This window comes from Gekko japonicus, unplaced genomic scaffold (assembly GCF_001447785.1).
Source record: "Gekko japonicus isolate JY-2015 unplaced genomic scaffold, Gekko_japonicus_V1.1 scaffold59, whole genome shotgun sequence".
Classification (NCBI taxonomy): domain Eukaryota; kingdom Metazoa; phylum Chordata; class Lepidosauria; order Squamata; family Gekkonidae; genus Gekko; species Gekko japonicus.
This window is the reverse complement of record NW_015169174.1, coordinates 1,246,728-1,262,657: the sequence shown is the minus strand read 5'-3', so window position 1 is coordinate 1,262,657 and position 15,930 is coordinate 1,246,728. Positions and strand designations below refer to the sequence as shown.

Genomic DNA, 15,930 nt, shown 5'->3' with positions numbered 1-15,930 from the left:
CCCCCAAGAGAACTCCTTATCACCTGAACTGAGCCAGGTTACTTCACTGACCTTCATCTGGTCAAAGAAAACATATCATTCCTTTCTTCAGAGGAATATTTCCACTGAGTGTCTTTAGTGCTGCTTTTAGATCTTGAAAGACTCCTAAAATCTGGAGAGTTTTTACCAGCTCTGAATAAATACTGGAAGCATTTTGTCTAAGAAAGAACCCATGATAACTTCCTGCAATAGCTAGCCCAGATAATTTTAATGAAGTAGTCTTTTAATTAGACAACCAACATTTTATTTTGAAGTTGCACTCATGGCTACCAAGCATATAAAGGCTGCTGAGCATATCAAAGTTTTCTGATGCATGAGTCACTTGTACTTCTTCAAACCCACACGTCTGTCTACAAGTATTATTCTGGTATCTTCAGCATAGTCCTACACCTAGATAGTAAGGAACAAGTCGGGGGGGGGGGGAATAACAAGAACACAATGAAATAGAGAAGGAGACGAAGAAAGGGTGCTGTTTTATTCAGCATTGTCACCTAAGTAAAAGCATTTTAATTACACAAGTTCAAAAATATGATACAGGGAGCTGCTGCAAAAAGAAGGAATTGAACACACCTCTTGCTCAAGCATAAATGCTTTTCTACTCATGCAAGGGCTAAGTGTAGATATAATGTAGTAATTGTAAAGGGTTGTGTTTAAATAATGCCTATATACGCTGTAGCAGGCAACATCTCAGGCGACAATGCCCTTTATTTATTTATTTATTCAATTTATACCCCGCCCTCCCCGCGAACGAGCTCAGGGCGGCTTACAGCAGTGGCCCAATTACCAATAAAACTGATAAAACAATATGCATCATTTCATAATAAGTTAAAACATAAAAACATACAGGAAGATATGCCTCTTTTAAGATAATGCTCCCATTTGCACTTTTTATAAGTACTCGTATTAAACATTTGAAAGATCTGCTGCCCAATTAATCAGCAGCACCTTCTTGTCCAAAATGTTTTAACCAATTGATCCAATCAATCAAATGTTATAGCAGTATTTTTCCCAAACACTAAAAGAAAGGGGGGCATGTATTTCCCAGCTAAAACATGATTACCTTAGTGTGACCAATTTACTTTTGCTTACAAGTATCCCTTAAAGTGAAACTAAGAGTCCACAAGTGCATTTTTCTCATATCTTACCTTCTTCCCTCTACTTGACTGGAGCACAGCATAGACTGCAACTGGATTATGCTGCCCTATTCTGTCACCCAGAAGGTTGGTTCAGTGATCTTTCCCCATCACTCCAAGAAGGCTATTTACTTCCCAAGGCTTTGTGTTTCACACATACACACCCCATTCCTTTTTTAAAAAATTATTTATATTTTTTGTTATACAAAGCATGTAAATACATTATCAATTAATAAACACTTTACATTGAGTCTGTTATTACTTAGTATTGTTTATACAGTTGTATAATCTCGACCTTTTTTTCAAAAAGAAATGTTCCCCTTTCCCTTGAATTAACAAACTTAACTTATCCATTTCTGCTAAATTTAACAACTTTGAACTTATCTCTTCCCTACTGGGCGTTTTCATACACACCCCATTCCAAATCCTTCCAGTTTCCTTCCTCATACCATCCAACTAATGACTTTCAACTAAGAGTGTCTCATCTCTCCACAATGGCTTCATGCCAACTCCTGAGAGGTTATAATAAGTTGTATTTTATATTTAAATCCCCTGCCCTTTTATTTCTTCCTGACTAGAGCCTGCAGAAATATTAACCATATTAATATATCTTGTTTCCCCAACCAGAAGTTATAAACTTCAGCAAACACCACTACATAAAACAGCAAGTCTAAATTCTGCAGACTGTGCAAGACATTCAGAGACATAATTAAGGCATCATGCCACATATAAACTGCAGGAAATAGTAGCCAGGAACCAGCAAAGCCACTCATTTACTCTCTCCCAAACACATCCTCCATTCATCCAAGGAACTGCATCTGGATGCATCTTAGAATGCATCTGGATGACATTGCAGGTCATCCTCTTATCACATGACTATCCATTCTCCCAAGGGTGCTAAATTTACCCTGGCTCACTATTAAGCTACCAAATCATATGCTTAGGATCGAAAGCCCAGCATGCAAGTCCAGCCTATGGAACTCTCTCTCCTACTGGCAGTTTTCCTAAGTGGTACAGAAACTTGCAATCAAAGCAACTACACAGTCTCATACCAAATCATAAACTCCATGAAATTCTTTTCCTTGTACGTATAAGAAAGAAACTATGGGGTTGTTTCTATACACCAGGGTTTGTTTATTTATTCATTAGTTAAATTTATATCCTGCCCTTCCCAAAATGGGCTCAAGGCAGGCAACAACAAAGTGCATAAACAATTAACAGCATCCAGGGGAACCAAAGTGCCCACTGATACTTCCCCCTGTGCTCTTTTCAGACAGCTGGGCCACTGTAAGGCAGGGCATGTAACTGGCTAACCACAGTCAGATGAAAGGGTTTTCCACAGCTGCAACAGCAGCCACAGACACTGTAGGATGAGAAGCACTGGTAAGTGGCCAGGTTTGTGGTTCCATTCCCCCTCCAGATTTTCTTTTCATTTCCCCTTCTCCTTTTCAGTTCCTCCCACCCAGGTGCCTTCATTTCTTTTCATTCTCCTTCTGTAGTTCTTCGCAAAGCAAGGAGGAAGGTATTGTTTGACTCTGCCTCCTGGGGCAGACATTTTTGTTCTGGTTTTCCCAGGTGTGGAAACCATTTGGAGTGCTCCTCACCACCACCTCTGAAAAATCCAAAGGTGCTAACAGGCTCGAAAAAGGTGTGTGTGGGGGGGTCCCCTGCTATACACCTATGCAACATACACTGAAAACACATAGATGTTATCAACCTAGATTCAGGCAAGCTTCACGTTTTAATATGCCTCCATTACCTTTCTACTACGTAACAGTATAGTTACAATTGTGCACACCAGCTTATGAGGTCCTAAGGGCCAAGTAATTGAAAATGGCAAGGTAGCTCACATACATTCTATATGAAGCACTCACCTCATACTTTCTGTAATTTACTAATAAAGCAAGCAGGACAACAGCTTCGTAACCATGTTCCCTACGACTGGGTGGATTGGAGAGGATCTAAAGTCAGAAAAATAACAAATTAACTAAATGTGTCAAGGAGCAGTGCCAAGCATACTGAAATATGCAAGAGATCTGTAATGGTACAAGTCAATTCAAAGCATCCAGAACCCAAAGGGGAACCTAAGCAGCATGGGAATAGGCAGGGCCATCTCCTGACCGTTTGAAGGGCAAGAGGCACAACCTCTTCTCTTTACAGAAGTGCCATCATGTGACATGACAATATATTCCATATTGTGTTGGCCAATGATCACAATATGTTACTGAATGTCAGGGGAAGCCCTGCTGGAGGTGTAGTGGTCCATCTAGTCCAGCATTCTCTTTCACAAAGTGGCCAACCAAATGTCCTTGAGGGTCAACAAACAGGGCTCAGAGGTCAAGGTCTTCCCTTAATGCTGCCTCCTAGTACTGGCATCCAGAAGTTTATTGTTTCTGGATGTGGAGTAATCATGGCTAGAAGCCACTGATGGACCTGTCTGTCATAAATCCATCTAATTACATCCATGGGCAGTAAAATCCACCATTACTGAGTGAAGAAGTACTTCCTTTTGTCCCTCCTATTGCTCTTCTTTTAGTTTACTTTTCTGTAAACTACAAAGCTCAGACTCTTTATGAAAGGTGCACCAGCACCTTAATCATCTTGGTTGCTCTCTTTTTCACTATCCAGCTCTACAATAGTTTGGTATAGTGGTTAAGTGTGCAGATTCTAATCTGGGAGAACCGAGTTTGATTCCCCACTCCTTCACTTGCAGCTGCTGGATGACCTTGGCAAGCCATAGTTCTGTCAGAGCTGTCCTTGAAAGAGCAGTTCTTGAAAGAGCTCTCTCAGCCACCTTCCTCACAGGGTATCTGTTGTGGGGAGGGGAAGGGAATGGAGTTTGTAAGCCACTCTGAGACTCCAAGTGAAGAGTGGGGTATAAATCCAATCTCTTCTTCTCTTCTTCTTTTTTGAGCTGTGACCAGAATTATACACACTATTCCAAATGAGGCTGTATTGTTTTACAGCATTAGCTGTTTCATTTGCTATTCTGCAGGCCAAGTTCTTTCTTTGAAAAAAAGTGGGGGGACATGTGAATAAACAGTTGGCTGATCTACTAAAAATGGGTCAATTTTGTCTGTAACTAATCTGAGGAATAAGGCCCACAGTGTTGTGTGTCTCCTTTCATACAGAACAACCTCTTAAATTCAAGCACTGGCTAAGCCGAAACAAGAGCGATGATAACATGCAAACCTAAAATAAATGCTAGGTGGCATTTAAATAACTTTAGGGGGGGGGAGTATGACTTAAAGCAATGAAGTATAGTGAATTAAGTGTCCCAAGGAATAGGGTGGGTGGGAGAGTACCTGTAAAATAGCTTCAAAGATGCTGTTAATCATCACATACTCCAGAATTGTGTTCTGACTGATGTTATCTGTTACCTGGATTGAACCAAAGGCTTATTTAGAACATTCTAGGAATGCTAATAAAATTAAGTTGCCCTCTGTTATCCACTACTATTTATTGAAAATATGTACTCTGCTGATTTTTTTTGCTGAACCCACCAACCATTCTTTTTTTTAATTACCTGACACTTTAGAGAAGCCATAATGATCTCTTGATACACATTTAATTCTTCTACTTTACTAAAACGTGCCCATATCCTACGCAAATAAAGATGTATTCCACTCTTCAAGATAAGTGACCAAGATAAAACTAATGTACAAAGCTGCATCTTCCCTACAAAAGTTAAATGTACAATATTTCTCTCCATGAGAAGTAAACTACCTTAAAACTGCACTGATATAGGACAGCTTATTTTTGTGTGGTGATGAAAAGCAGTTAATGCAGTTGCCACAATCACAACTCTCTGAATTTCATCTCCATTATACAATACAGTACTGACCAGATGGCACTGAAATTGCCCCATTCATTAGAAATCACAATGCTTACTTTAAAAAGATTTTTCCCACCCAATCAAGTCTGCAAACTTTATACTTTGTACAGCTTACTTACAGTCACCAAGCAGAGCAGTAGTTTCAGACACAAACTCTTGAGGCTTTCAGACCCTTCTGCACAGAGGAGCGAGTCCAAACTCTCCATCAGATTCTAGAGAAAATATAATTTACAACTCATTGCATACCTGTGTTCACTGTCTTCCACACCACTGCAGCTTGGCTGCATGACACTGAATCCCATCAAGATTCAAAAAGGGCTAGAATGAGGCCAGTTAAAATCTAGCTCAAACTGTTTAGATAATATCCAGTGTTATTTTGCAGGATTATGACAATACTTAGCAAATTTCTTCTCTTAAAATCCCAAGCACAAATATCCAATAAAGGTTTATCCATGAGACATTAGGACTTTTCACACATTAAATTGTTTGCAAGTATATTAACACATATACATGTACAGTCTGTGTGAATGCCTGAATAGACATTGACTTCAACTTTGTACAGTACTGGCAAAAAGCCAGGGTTCAGAAAGCATATTGGTTGTGAGAATGATACAGGACACATACACATCTAGTCTACAACTGATACAGCAAACACAAATTGAACACATGTATACTGAATATGTGATCAAGACGTCTTAATGCAACAATTATCTTCAGAACTGTGTGTTCTATGTATCCAAACTACACGATATAGATGTGACACACAATGGTTCCAAATAAAAGAAATATGTATGCTCGAGTATTTTCATACAGAAACTGGAAAAAGTACAATTAGTATCTGCCTTAGGAATTCATGGGAGTCTTAGATGGGACCTTGCAGCAACTGTCAACAAAATACAATGACACGGTATTCCTTACTTTCACAGATAATGGAACCACAAACATGCACAGTACATGCAGTTCTGACATAATGATCTGCAATATTAGTGAAAGGACATTATTTTGGCCAGAGGGTATTTTGCTGCCAACTGGACATATTTCTATTTTTGCACATCAAATACAGTGCATAACCCTACTATAAAAATGTATATACTGCCTGGATACATTGATACATTGATCATCAGCTATTGAACAGGCACCATCAACTGTTGTTTCCTGTCTCTCACTTGTGTATGGAAGTCTAGCCAGCCGGGAGAGTGAAAACAAAACAATGAACGTGCATTCTGACTTTTTTTACACTTCACAAGCAGCTCAGTCCATACCTTGGATAGCTATATATGACAGATCATAGGAAAAGCAGTTAAGAAGAACCAAAATACAGCCGTGATATAATTACTCAGTGTAACAAGTCAATCATACTGTTTGCCAAACACATTCATATAAACATATGTAACGGATAAGTTATTTAAAGTTTATCCATTTAAATGGATAAATTATTTATTTAAAAGTACTTGTGCCAAAATTCAGTTCTAATTATTTCCTTATCAGTTTCAACAGCAAAACTACAGCAAAGAACTTTACACTGAGATGGACTGAAGTTGTGTAATAGAATTCTGCAAACAAATTTGACAAGATTGGTTTGACTTCCAGGTTTATCTTGAGAAAGGATGGAAACGGGGATCTTTAGCTGGGCCGTTAGAAGTCTTGACAGTTGCTACGCTTGGACTAAATATACATGAGAAGAAACTGATAAGAAAATAATTAGAACTGAACTTTGGCATGAGTACTTTATTTAAAACACTTATCCAATATAACCTTGCATGTATATGTTTATATGAATGTGTTTGGAAAACAATATAATTGACTTATACAATGTTACACTGAGTAATTATATCACGGCTGTATTTTGGTTCTTCTTAACAGTCCATACCTTGGGCTGGCCCTTTAATACTAGGAGAGACACTGTGCCGGAGATATTTAACAATCAATTTAATGTCTCTTCTTGATGCGCATCACTTTGAAGTCTAGGAAGCTCTCACCTTCATGCACATCTCAGCCTTGTCAAAGCCCATCAGCATGTTGATGATGTCAAAGCCAGAGGTGGATTTGTTCTTCTGATGAACCCCACGGATAAGTGCACATAGTGTCTGTCATGGGAAGAAGAGAGACAAACTCCAATACATAAAGAATCCTCATCTATAAGCTCCAAAAACGTCAGGTCACATTTCTAGGGGGACAGTGATGAATGTAATACTACATATGCTGATGTTTCTCTTCTACGACTTTTAGAGCTTGAAATTTTTGTGTACTTGTTTGTTTTTTGTTGCATTCAACATCAGCTTCCAGAGAACTTTTCTCAATAGCTCTCTTGAATTAATCTGACTACATGGGCACCAACAATGCAGCAAGGAACAGAACATTTTAATCATTTCCTAAATCTTACAGATTCTCAAAAAGAGATGTGTGTTCACAGTGAAGTGATATGTATGTCAGAGAACCTTAATGGCAACTGGGATCTTTCCCTCATCGACACAATGGTCACTAGATGGCTTTCCATAAGTTTAGTTTCATGAAAGCCAAGGATTGCTCTGTATATTAGAAATGAATAGTACAGCACCTGTAATGCATTGACCACTCTTATTGGATGTTCTTCTCCCAGGGCTCGGATGCAGCGTTGGAACAAACAGTTAATGTTATCTTTTATCTTCATTAACTCTTCACCATCTAGAGACTCCAGCTTCCCTTCTAAGTACTCCAGATTCACCTGTCAGACAAAGGGGGGAAAGGAATTATACGAAGTCACTGATCAAATTACTAGAGGTTGTAAATTATTATCAGAGCATTCTGAGAGATAAAAGATTCTTTTAAATTTTGGTATTACCTTCATAAGGAAAAGTTCTTCCCAAAACCGAGGGTTGCATTTACTGGGATCTTCTGTCTGAAAGAATAAGGAATCTTTGTTGCAAGGGACATAGTGAACACAAAATATAACTGTTCTGAAAGCAACATTCTAGGTCCAAGGAAACAGGCAGAAACATCCTATATCGTTTTCTATAGATTATCAACAGTGAAACTGCTGAGACAATTCTAAAAAGGGAAATTCCATTCCACTGTGGAGATCCTCTCTTCAAAGGAAGTAAGCAAAAGAATACCCAGAGGCACTTTATGAGAAGGAAGTCAATGATTTCTCACTCTTAACATCAGGAATCTCAGAATCTGAATAAATAAACCAAGAATGTGATCCAGAGGTAAAAGAATAGGCCACAGAAAGCTCCAAGGAATCCTATCTCAAGGAAGTGTCAGAGGAAATCTGTCAGAATAATGGAATTTTATCTTGGGGGGGAGGGAACAAAAGTGCTCCAATGAAAGTAAGTTTTTTCCTTACCGTGAAGATCTCATCATACATTAGCACAACCTTCTCTTTCAAGGGTTTCTTACTAGCAGAAGATTTCCGAAGCAACCCACCTTTCTTCTCAGCTTGTGACATAGTTTACAGCCTGTAGGTAAAGAGACACAATACATTCCTGAAAAGCTCTCTCAAGATACCCTTCCATAGTAGCCCTCGTGCATTCCCAAATCATGCTTAATCATCCAGTTTCCTGAGTTTGCAAAACACTTCATGCTATCTACTATATTGCAACCAACATAACATCCACAGGGATTCTTCACGCACAATACTTTTCATATGTAAATGAATAAGAAAGAAAGGAATGTGGAAAGCATATATTTGCTGCATGTAATATTTACACAGTTTTTTCACATATGATGACTATGCAGTTTTGGGGGGATTTTACAACTGCTGTAGGAACTATTTTACATATCGGGCATTAAAAAAAGGTGGACAGAAAGCCTTGCCAAAATTCGACCAGCGCACCCTTGGTGGCCAAGCCACAATTAAAAGAAGGATCTCTTACAGGTTGCTCAATGATCTACCATGAGTCATTCAGGCTTAGAGTATTACAGCCCACAAGCTGTAGCATCAAATCAAGCACATAAAGTAAGAATTGCATTAAGTCTGAGAACCAACAAAAGGAAGACGATAGGTTTACACATACTTCAGGTGTGCAAAATATTGTACATAGCTTCAAATGCAAATTTACATATATGTTTCAGGAGTCAGAAATTAACTTCCACATGTACACATGATGATGTACATAACTTTTCTGCTAATCACATGAGAAGCAACTCTGAAACAGTTTCTTGCATTATTTACCTCTTATTAATGAACTAGCTTTCCTTTTTGTATATAGAAACTAACAAAATGTGCATTATATTGCTCCATATTCCCATCACCTATGCATAACAAGGGGAGCGGTGGCGCAGTGGGTAAATCCCCTGCATAACTATAACATCTGAACTGCCAAGCTTTGTCAGTTCTAGCCCTGTGCTGGCGTGAGCAACCAAGCCTTGTCCCTAGCTCATCGTCTACCCAGCGATTCGAAAGCTTCGGCAAGTAGATAAATTGGGGACCACCCGTAAGGGGTTGGGCACACCACTCCCCTTGGGAGGTGTTAGCTGCCAGTGTGACATTTGCGACGCAGTGAAGATCAAAAGTGGAAAAATCTGTTTCGGCATTCTTCATGCCGTTGGGACATGACTGATGCAGCCTGCAGATGGAACCTCCGACCAGCTACAATGTGTGTGTGATTAAATATTGTATGTTGTCTTCCCTATCCCCCACGAATATATTGTTAGCCCATTGTCTCTGAGTAACTGTAAATCGCTCTGAGCCCGCATGAGTGGGAAAAAGCGATCAATAAATTGAAAGTATTATTTTTTTTATTATTTATAACCAGCAGAAGTCCCCTTTCCCCAGGCTCCATGCCATTCCTGTCCAAAGTGAGAGCTGTAAAACTAAAGCAACAAGCATCTGTCAGGCAGGCTAACAGGGGTAAAGCAGGGCTTGTAGCAGCTCTGTTCAGGCACAATAAATAATGCACAGAAGAGCAGGAACACGGCAGAACATTTCCAGTGCCCAGGGAGCTCTGCAAATCAGCCCCCAGAAGAGAATGTGGCAGCTGTTTACAAGAGACAGGGAATACCACAGCCCTTACCCTCCTGGTGCACTTTCAGTCACTGACATTTCAGTTTCAAACCACCACACAGAAGTTTATTTTCTGCTGATATCACACAGCCCGTAACCTTCTGCATTCCTACTATATATTTTCTGATCTAAGTGACAGAATGCAGATGATTTACCATTCGTACCCCTGGAAAACATAGTTCATCTCCTTCCAGCACAAGCAGACATCCACAGTAAGTCTGTGTAATACGAGTGGAATGTCCTGCACTTATTAACCTTCTGCAAGATCATGTTTATCAGACACTTACAATACACCTCTATGCAGAGTGACTCCAGTCTAACTCCAGTGAAATCAACTGGCTTAGATTAAAGGAACTCTGCACAGGATTGCACTGTTAGTTTTATAGCTTGCTTTTAATCTTTCTGTAGCTGCAAAATAATTTATAGTCACACTCTATAGTCACACACACAAGGAGGTCACATTCCCCTCCTTGGACAACTTCCCATTTCTTTCCACTGTATTACAGGAAACAAAATATTACTCAACAGGAAAATAAATTGGAATACAAAGATTTTTGAAAATTTACTTAGGAATAAGAAGGGGAGGAGAGGGAAGGCCTTAAACAAGCCTCTTCCAGTTGCTAACGTAAATCCAACATCTCAGCCTATGCATATCTGCTAAAGAGTGCTCTAACTGGCTCCCAGTTAAGGAATGAATCAATGTCAGAGCTAATCATCACGGTTGTTTTCTGATTTTGTTTGCAAGAGCTAATCATCTAACATGCCATACTTTGGGTTCAATGGTCTTGCACAGAGTTAAAGAATACCAATATTTTCCTTGTGTATATGAAGACAGAAGGCATTCTGCGTAGCAGGTTTCAACACTTTTTTTAGCAACCAAGAAGGCAAAGGATTCTAGGCTCCTTTGGGAAAGTAAGTAGCTACTAGTCTGCAGGACATACTGAACAGGAGGAGATACAGGGAGCAATCATAAACAGGTCTACTCAGAAGGAAACCCCACTGAGCTCAACTAAATACACTGAGGTCAACTAAATTTACTCTCAGGAAAGTACACGCAGGATCACAGCCAAAGAGACTTGAAACTCAAGAGCAGCCAAAACATTTTTTCTCCCTCTTCCTGCTTTTAAACATTTTGCCCGATCTCAGCGTTTCAGAGATCGAAAGCTTCCATACCTTTGAGAGTCATTATTATGGCTTTAGTTGTTTTCTTTTTTTTAATGATTTATTTTAGCTTTTCCAAAATATACAGCCATTAATATAGTTTTTAAGATAAGATACCAATACAGAGATAACAGAATAACAGGACTAGAACTGAGCTAAGCTACAGAAAAAGAGAACAAGTTTGGACACATATACGAAGAATTGCTACAGGCAACAGTAACAAAAATTCTGTCATTCTGATAGCTCCTACACAAGAGAATCCAAACTAACATGTGGAAAACTCCAAACAAGAAGGTGGAAATATTTTCTATATGTCTAGTACTTTGAGCTTTTTTCTGTCTCATGACCTACAGATATCACTAGTACTGAAAGCTTCTCACTCTCCAATTTTAAAAGGTGGCTGCTTGTGAGAGAAACAGCAGAAAAATCATCTCAACAAAGTCGCTCTGTAATTTCCACCCAAGTCTGACAACTGGCACCGTCAGGTTGAGCTGTGAGCCCCTGAGCCAAGTCTAGGGCCAAGTCAAGCTCAGGAGACTCTTCCAGTCACCACACCTAGAGCTTTCTTTCATGAAGACTAATTCAGCCATATATACCACCAAGCAACTGAGGGAAACCAGAGCCAAAAGGGTAGTCTCTGGCTGTGGTCACGCAGCAAGCTTATTGCGATTTGTTCCCACTATAGATTTGATTGGGAATATTTTGGGGGGGGTTGGGATGATCACACATCCCTCCCCGAACCGCAAGCATTGCACGACAAGGCTCTGGGCACTGTCTAGATAGCTGCACTGCTGCTTAGGCGGCGCAGCGTGAGGTTTTTAAAAAATTGCTTTGCACATGCGCATATGCACACAGCTGAATCAACGCCCCCACTTGGACTCACCATACTCATTTTTACAGCCCCCCCCCCAAAAAACCCGGCAAACAAAATGAACCAATGACGTACTACCAAGCACTGGAGTCTATATGTGCACTTGAACGTTTAAGCATTGAATTTATTCAGCGCATGCACACAAAGGCGGAAGCTGGGGGGAAAACCTCATCGCACGAAGGACAGTCAGATGACCTAATCGCAATCATTGTGAGAGATGGCTGTCCAGATCAGCGAAATCGCGGATTCAAAGCGCAAATACCTGGAAAGTACTTGATTTTCCCGGTGTCAGAAAACTCACTAGGGAACCGGGAGGATCGCACAAGTGAGCCCACTTCGGTGCAGGAGACGGATTCGGGTGTCTGATCAGCAATTTTAGATGCGAGAGGGAACAGCGGTGAAACACGATCAAAATGACCATGTGACCATGGCCTGACTAAATACTAGGGATCAACAACAGGGGTTGCAAAGCTTGCAAACCTCCCCAACTTCTTCCTAGACACCGCCAAAAGACAGAACTCTTGAGTGAGACCACTGGTCTGATAAGGTTTTGTGAGCTATCAAACCAAGGTCAAGACTGCCCTGTTAAAGACTCTGAAGCAATATCAGATCATGTATCTGCTGTGCTTCTCTGGGTCTTCCACCAGTATCTTTGTTTGCTCTCCCAAGCAGGATGGGGAGGGGGACTCACAGAAGTCAGCAGCTAAGAGCCCACGAGAACAACAGGACGGCACAGCTTTACATTATTGTCATTGTTGAGCACACCCAATTTTTCCTCACCCCCAACTTATGTGCTAGTCTCTGAGTTTTTCACCGATAACATGAAAAGAAGAAAACGTGGCACAGCAATAAGCTCTGATGGACATGCTATGAACGGGAATAATTCCTGAAAAGGGACTTTCTGTGTTTGAGCTCACCTGATAAAATATTGAATTTCACATTAATCATATCTTGCAATCTCACCCCATGACTCAAGCCTGTTTCTTTCTACTATATGCTAATTAGCCTATGTAAACAAAATTAAACCCTCTAATTATCAGAATGACTCCAGTGCTAATGAATTAAACCCCTTGTAACCCCACTGAAATGAATGCACAAATATGACTCACTCAGTAAACAGCTTTCATGTACAAGGAATAAATTAATACAAAGCCATTCTTAGGATATAAAAGGGTTAAACAACATTCATTTCTCATTAGCCTACCATTTGGTAAAACAGGACTTTTTCCAATGTGAAACCATAGGGTACTTTATTTAAAGAATGCTAGTCTTCTAACAGCAACTATTATATAGTTTGACAGATGAGAAGTTATAGAAGCCTTCTTACTGTAAATACTAAGCTTGTGGGCCATCATATTACAACTCTGTGGCTTATATGTTGTGTGGGAAGCACTTACCATCTCTCTTGTACAAACAGGAAGAGGAGGAGGGCATGGTAAGAGCTGCTCATGGTTCCAAATAATACCGTTTTGTAATGTAAGAATTCCTGCTTTCTTGCCCTGTGTTTGACCCCTCAGATTCCCCTAACAATGACTTCAATCATTGTCTGATTCCTCTAGCTCATGGGTCAGATTTCTTGGCTACCTGGAAATCCAACAGGCTGTTTGTACTACTTCAGAGTAGTGCATACACAAGGAGTCAAACAACTAGAAACCATAATCTGCAGACATAAGAGGAGAAAATGCTGCTGGTATAATTTGGCACAACAGCAGACACATTGATAATAAAACAATATTAATGTTAGAACAAGGTCTGAGTCCAGTGGCACCTTTAAGACCAACAAAATTTTATTCAGGGTATAAGCTTTTGTGTGCATGTGCACTTCAGGTGAAGAAGTGTGCTTGCACATGAAAGCTCGTACCTCGAATAAAAGGTGCCACTGGACTTAAACTTTGTTCTGTTGCTTCAGACCAACACAGCTATCCACCTGAATCAATATTAATTGTATTAGACATATAAGCAACACACATTACCTATTTATAGAGTTTTTATACTACTTCTCCAATGAACCTTCCTGAGGCAGTTTACAACATAATAAAAACATTAGAAATTCTTAATTAAAACCCAGTCAATCTGTACATAAAAAACATAGATACTAAAACACAATGATGGTATGCAAACAATATCACTACGCATACAAGTGTAACATAAAAAGCTCTACTTTCTCAAACAAAAAACAAAAAACAAGATGGCTTACATATTAGTTACTAAGAAGTTTCCCATTCACACTACTTACAGGGCTAAACCTGTTTTGCTCCAGTAACTGTGCCATGTACCTTTAAACTGTTATTTTGGCTGCATTCTATAATGTTTGAGTAGCCAAGCCTGTAGTCAGATTTTGCTACAGCAGTATGATTGGTGGATTAACACTAGATTTGGACCCAAGACATCTTGGTGTAGATTCCTATTTTTCCATGAGCAACAATATCTCTGTAAATATCTATACTATTAAAACGTCAGGTACTATCCTGGAAACAGGAAAATTAGTTGCCTACAAGATCGTTATTAAGAAGTATTATAAGAAGAAATAATAAAAACAATAAGCTAATGATGCAAATGACATCAGATCCACCACAGAATGAAAGCCACCGGATCACTTTTAGTTAAGTGAAGATACTTCCAAGATGCTGTGTGGCCTTCATGTGAATGGATTGTGATGATGACATGAAAGACTGCAAAGACGTGTAAAGAGGGAAAGAGAAAATGAGATGTTCAATGCATTCCTTAAGGTAAGCTCCCCTACATAAAGAGAAAAATAGTCACAAAGCTGAATCTTTCATTCACTGTAGTTATAAGTCTTACACGTTCTGCATTACCACATTTTGTCATATGTGTCAAACAGTGGGTGTATGTGAAATTAACATAAGTTTAATGGAAATGGCACTATTTTAAGAACCTGCCTGATTTCACCATCATACGCAAGCACACTCAGTGCCTCTACAGACATTACAAAGCTTCTATAAAGGTTTTCTGTGCAGGAATTGCATTAAACATGCAAAGCAACTAGAGACATGTGCTCAAGAAGCCACAACTGACTTCTCCACATACACATACCCAGTAAAGTACACCCATGTAATTGTCATATAACAATCTAGATGAATATTACAGTCCAATTCCTACACATAAGTGCTTTTAATGTAAGAGTTTTAATGGTTAGACTTCCTCCATAAGTAAACACTTAAAAGTTGAATGGAAAAAATCCATACTAAAAAAAAGCAACACCCCAATTGTCCAACAACAGAAAGCCAGGAACTATTTGTCCATTGCTTTTATTGTAGTTTGATGGGAAAGTGTTCAGTTGAATAAATAAAATGCCTCCATTAAGTGAAATGGAACATGCCAAATGCTGTTAGAAAAAAAATCAGATTGTGTATGTTTTGAGGCACTCAGAAATAAAAAGGAATGGATTTCACGTTTGGGGAACCAGGCGCTACGTGACCAGTGTAATCAAAACAGCCTTCACTGAAATTACAACTTAAACAAAGATTCAAAGAGCCTAATTAAATGGGGGGGGGGGCGTTTGAAGTGTACAGAGCTTCCTCATAAGCAGCACCCCACCCCCCTTCGGCTTTAGCCACTGAATGCCTATCCCCACCCACCATAACCCTGTCTCAACAAGGGAAGAGGCTCTCTCTTTAACTATACACACTCCGGTTTACAGACTAACTCGTTCCCTTCACACACAAAGCCGCCGCGCGCGTACACCTTCCTAAGAATAGCCCATGTCTCACCCTAACACAAGTTCCTATTCGTTATATATTGCTCGCGCAACCCCTACTAGCGTGCCCTCTGATCCTAACCCCATTCCTAAACTCCCCTACCTAAGCAGGGAACACGGCCTGAATGTGGGGGTACAAGAGAGGCCAGCCCCCTATAGAGGGGAACTCACCCTCCGTTACCTGAGCGA

At 39.8% G+C, this 15,930-nt stretch overlaps 1 protein-coding gene across 2 annotated transcripts in view; it reads right to left on the bottom strand.

Moving 5' to 3' along the window:
• The window catches only part of LOC107114425 (chromosome unknown open reading frame, human C10orf76), a 216,368-nt gene extending 200,438 nt beyond the window's left edge, over nt 1-15,930 (bottom strand). The window contains exons 1-8 of one of the 2 annotated variants that reach the window (XM_015415899.1): nt 15,913-15,930; nt 8,333-8,444; nt 7,829-7,885; nt 7,565-7,711; nt 6,987-7,094; nt 5,127-5,219; nt 4,478-4,552; nt 3,047-3,133 (exon numbers count right to left, since the gene is read on the bottom strand). In XM_015415899.1, the coding sequence (XP_015271385.1) occupies nt 3,047-3,133; nt 4,478-4,552; nt 5,127-5,219; nt 6,987-7,094; nt 7,565-7,711; nt 7,829-7,885; nt 8,333-8,434 (669 nt within the window). In that variant the 5' untranslated portion in view covers nt 8,435-8,444; nt 15,913-15,930. Of the gene's footprint in view, nt 1-3,046; nt 3,134-4,477; nt 4,553-5,126; nt 5,220-6,986; nt 7,095-7,564; nt 7,712-7,828; nt 7,886-8,332; nt 8,445-15,912 lie in introns of those variants that run through there. The other variant, XM_015415900.1, reaches the window with a different exon arrangement.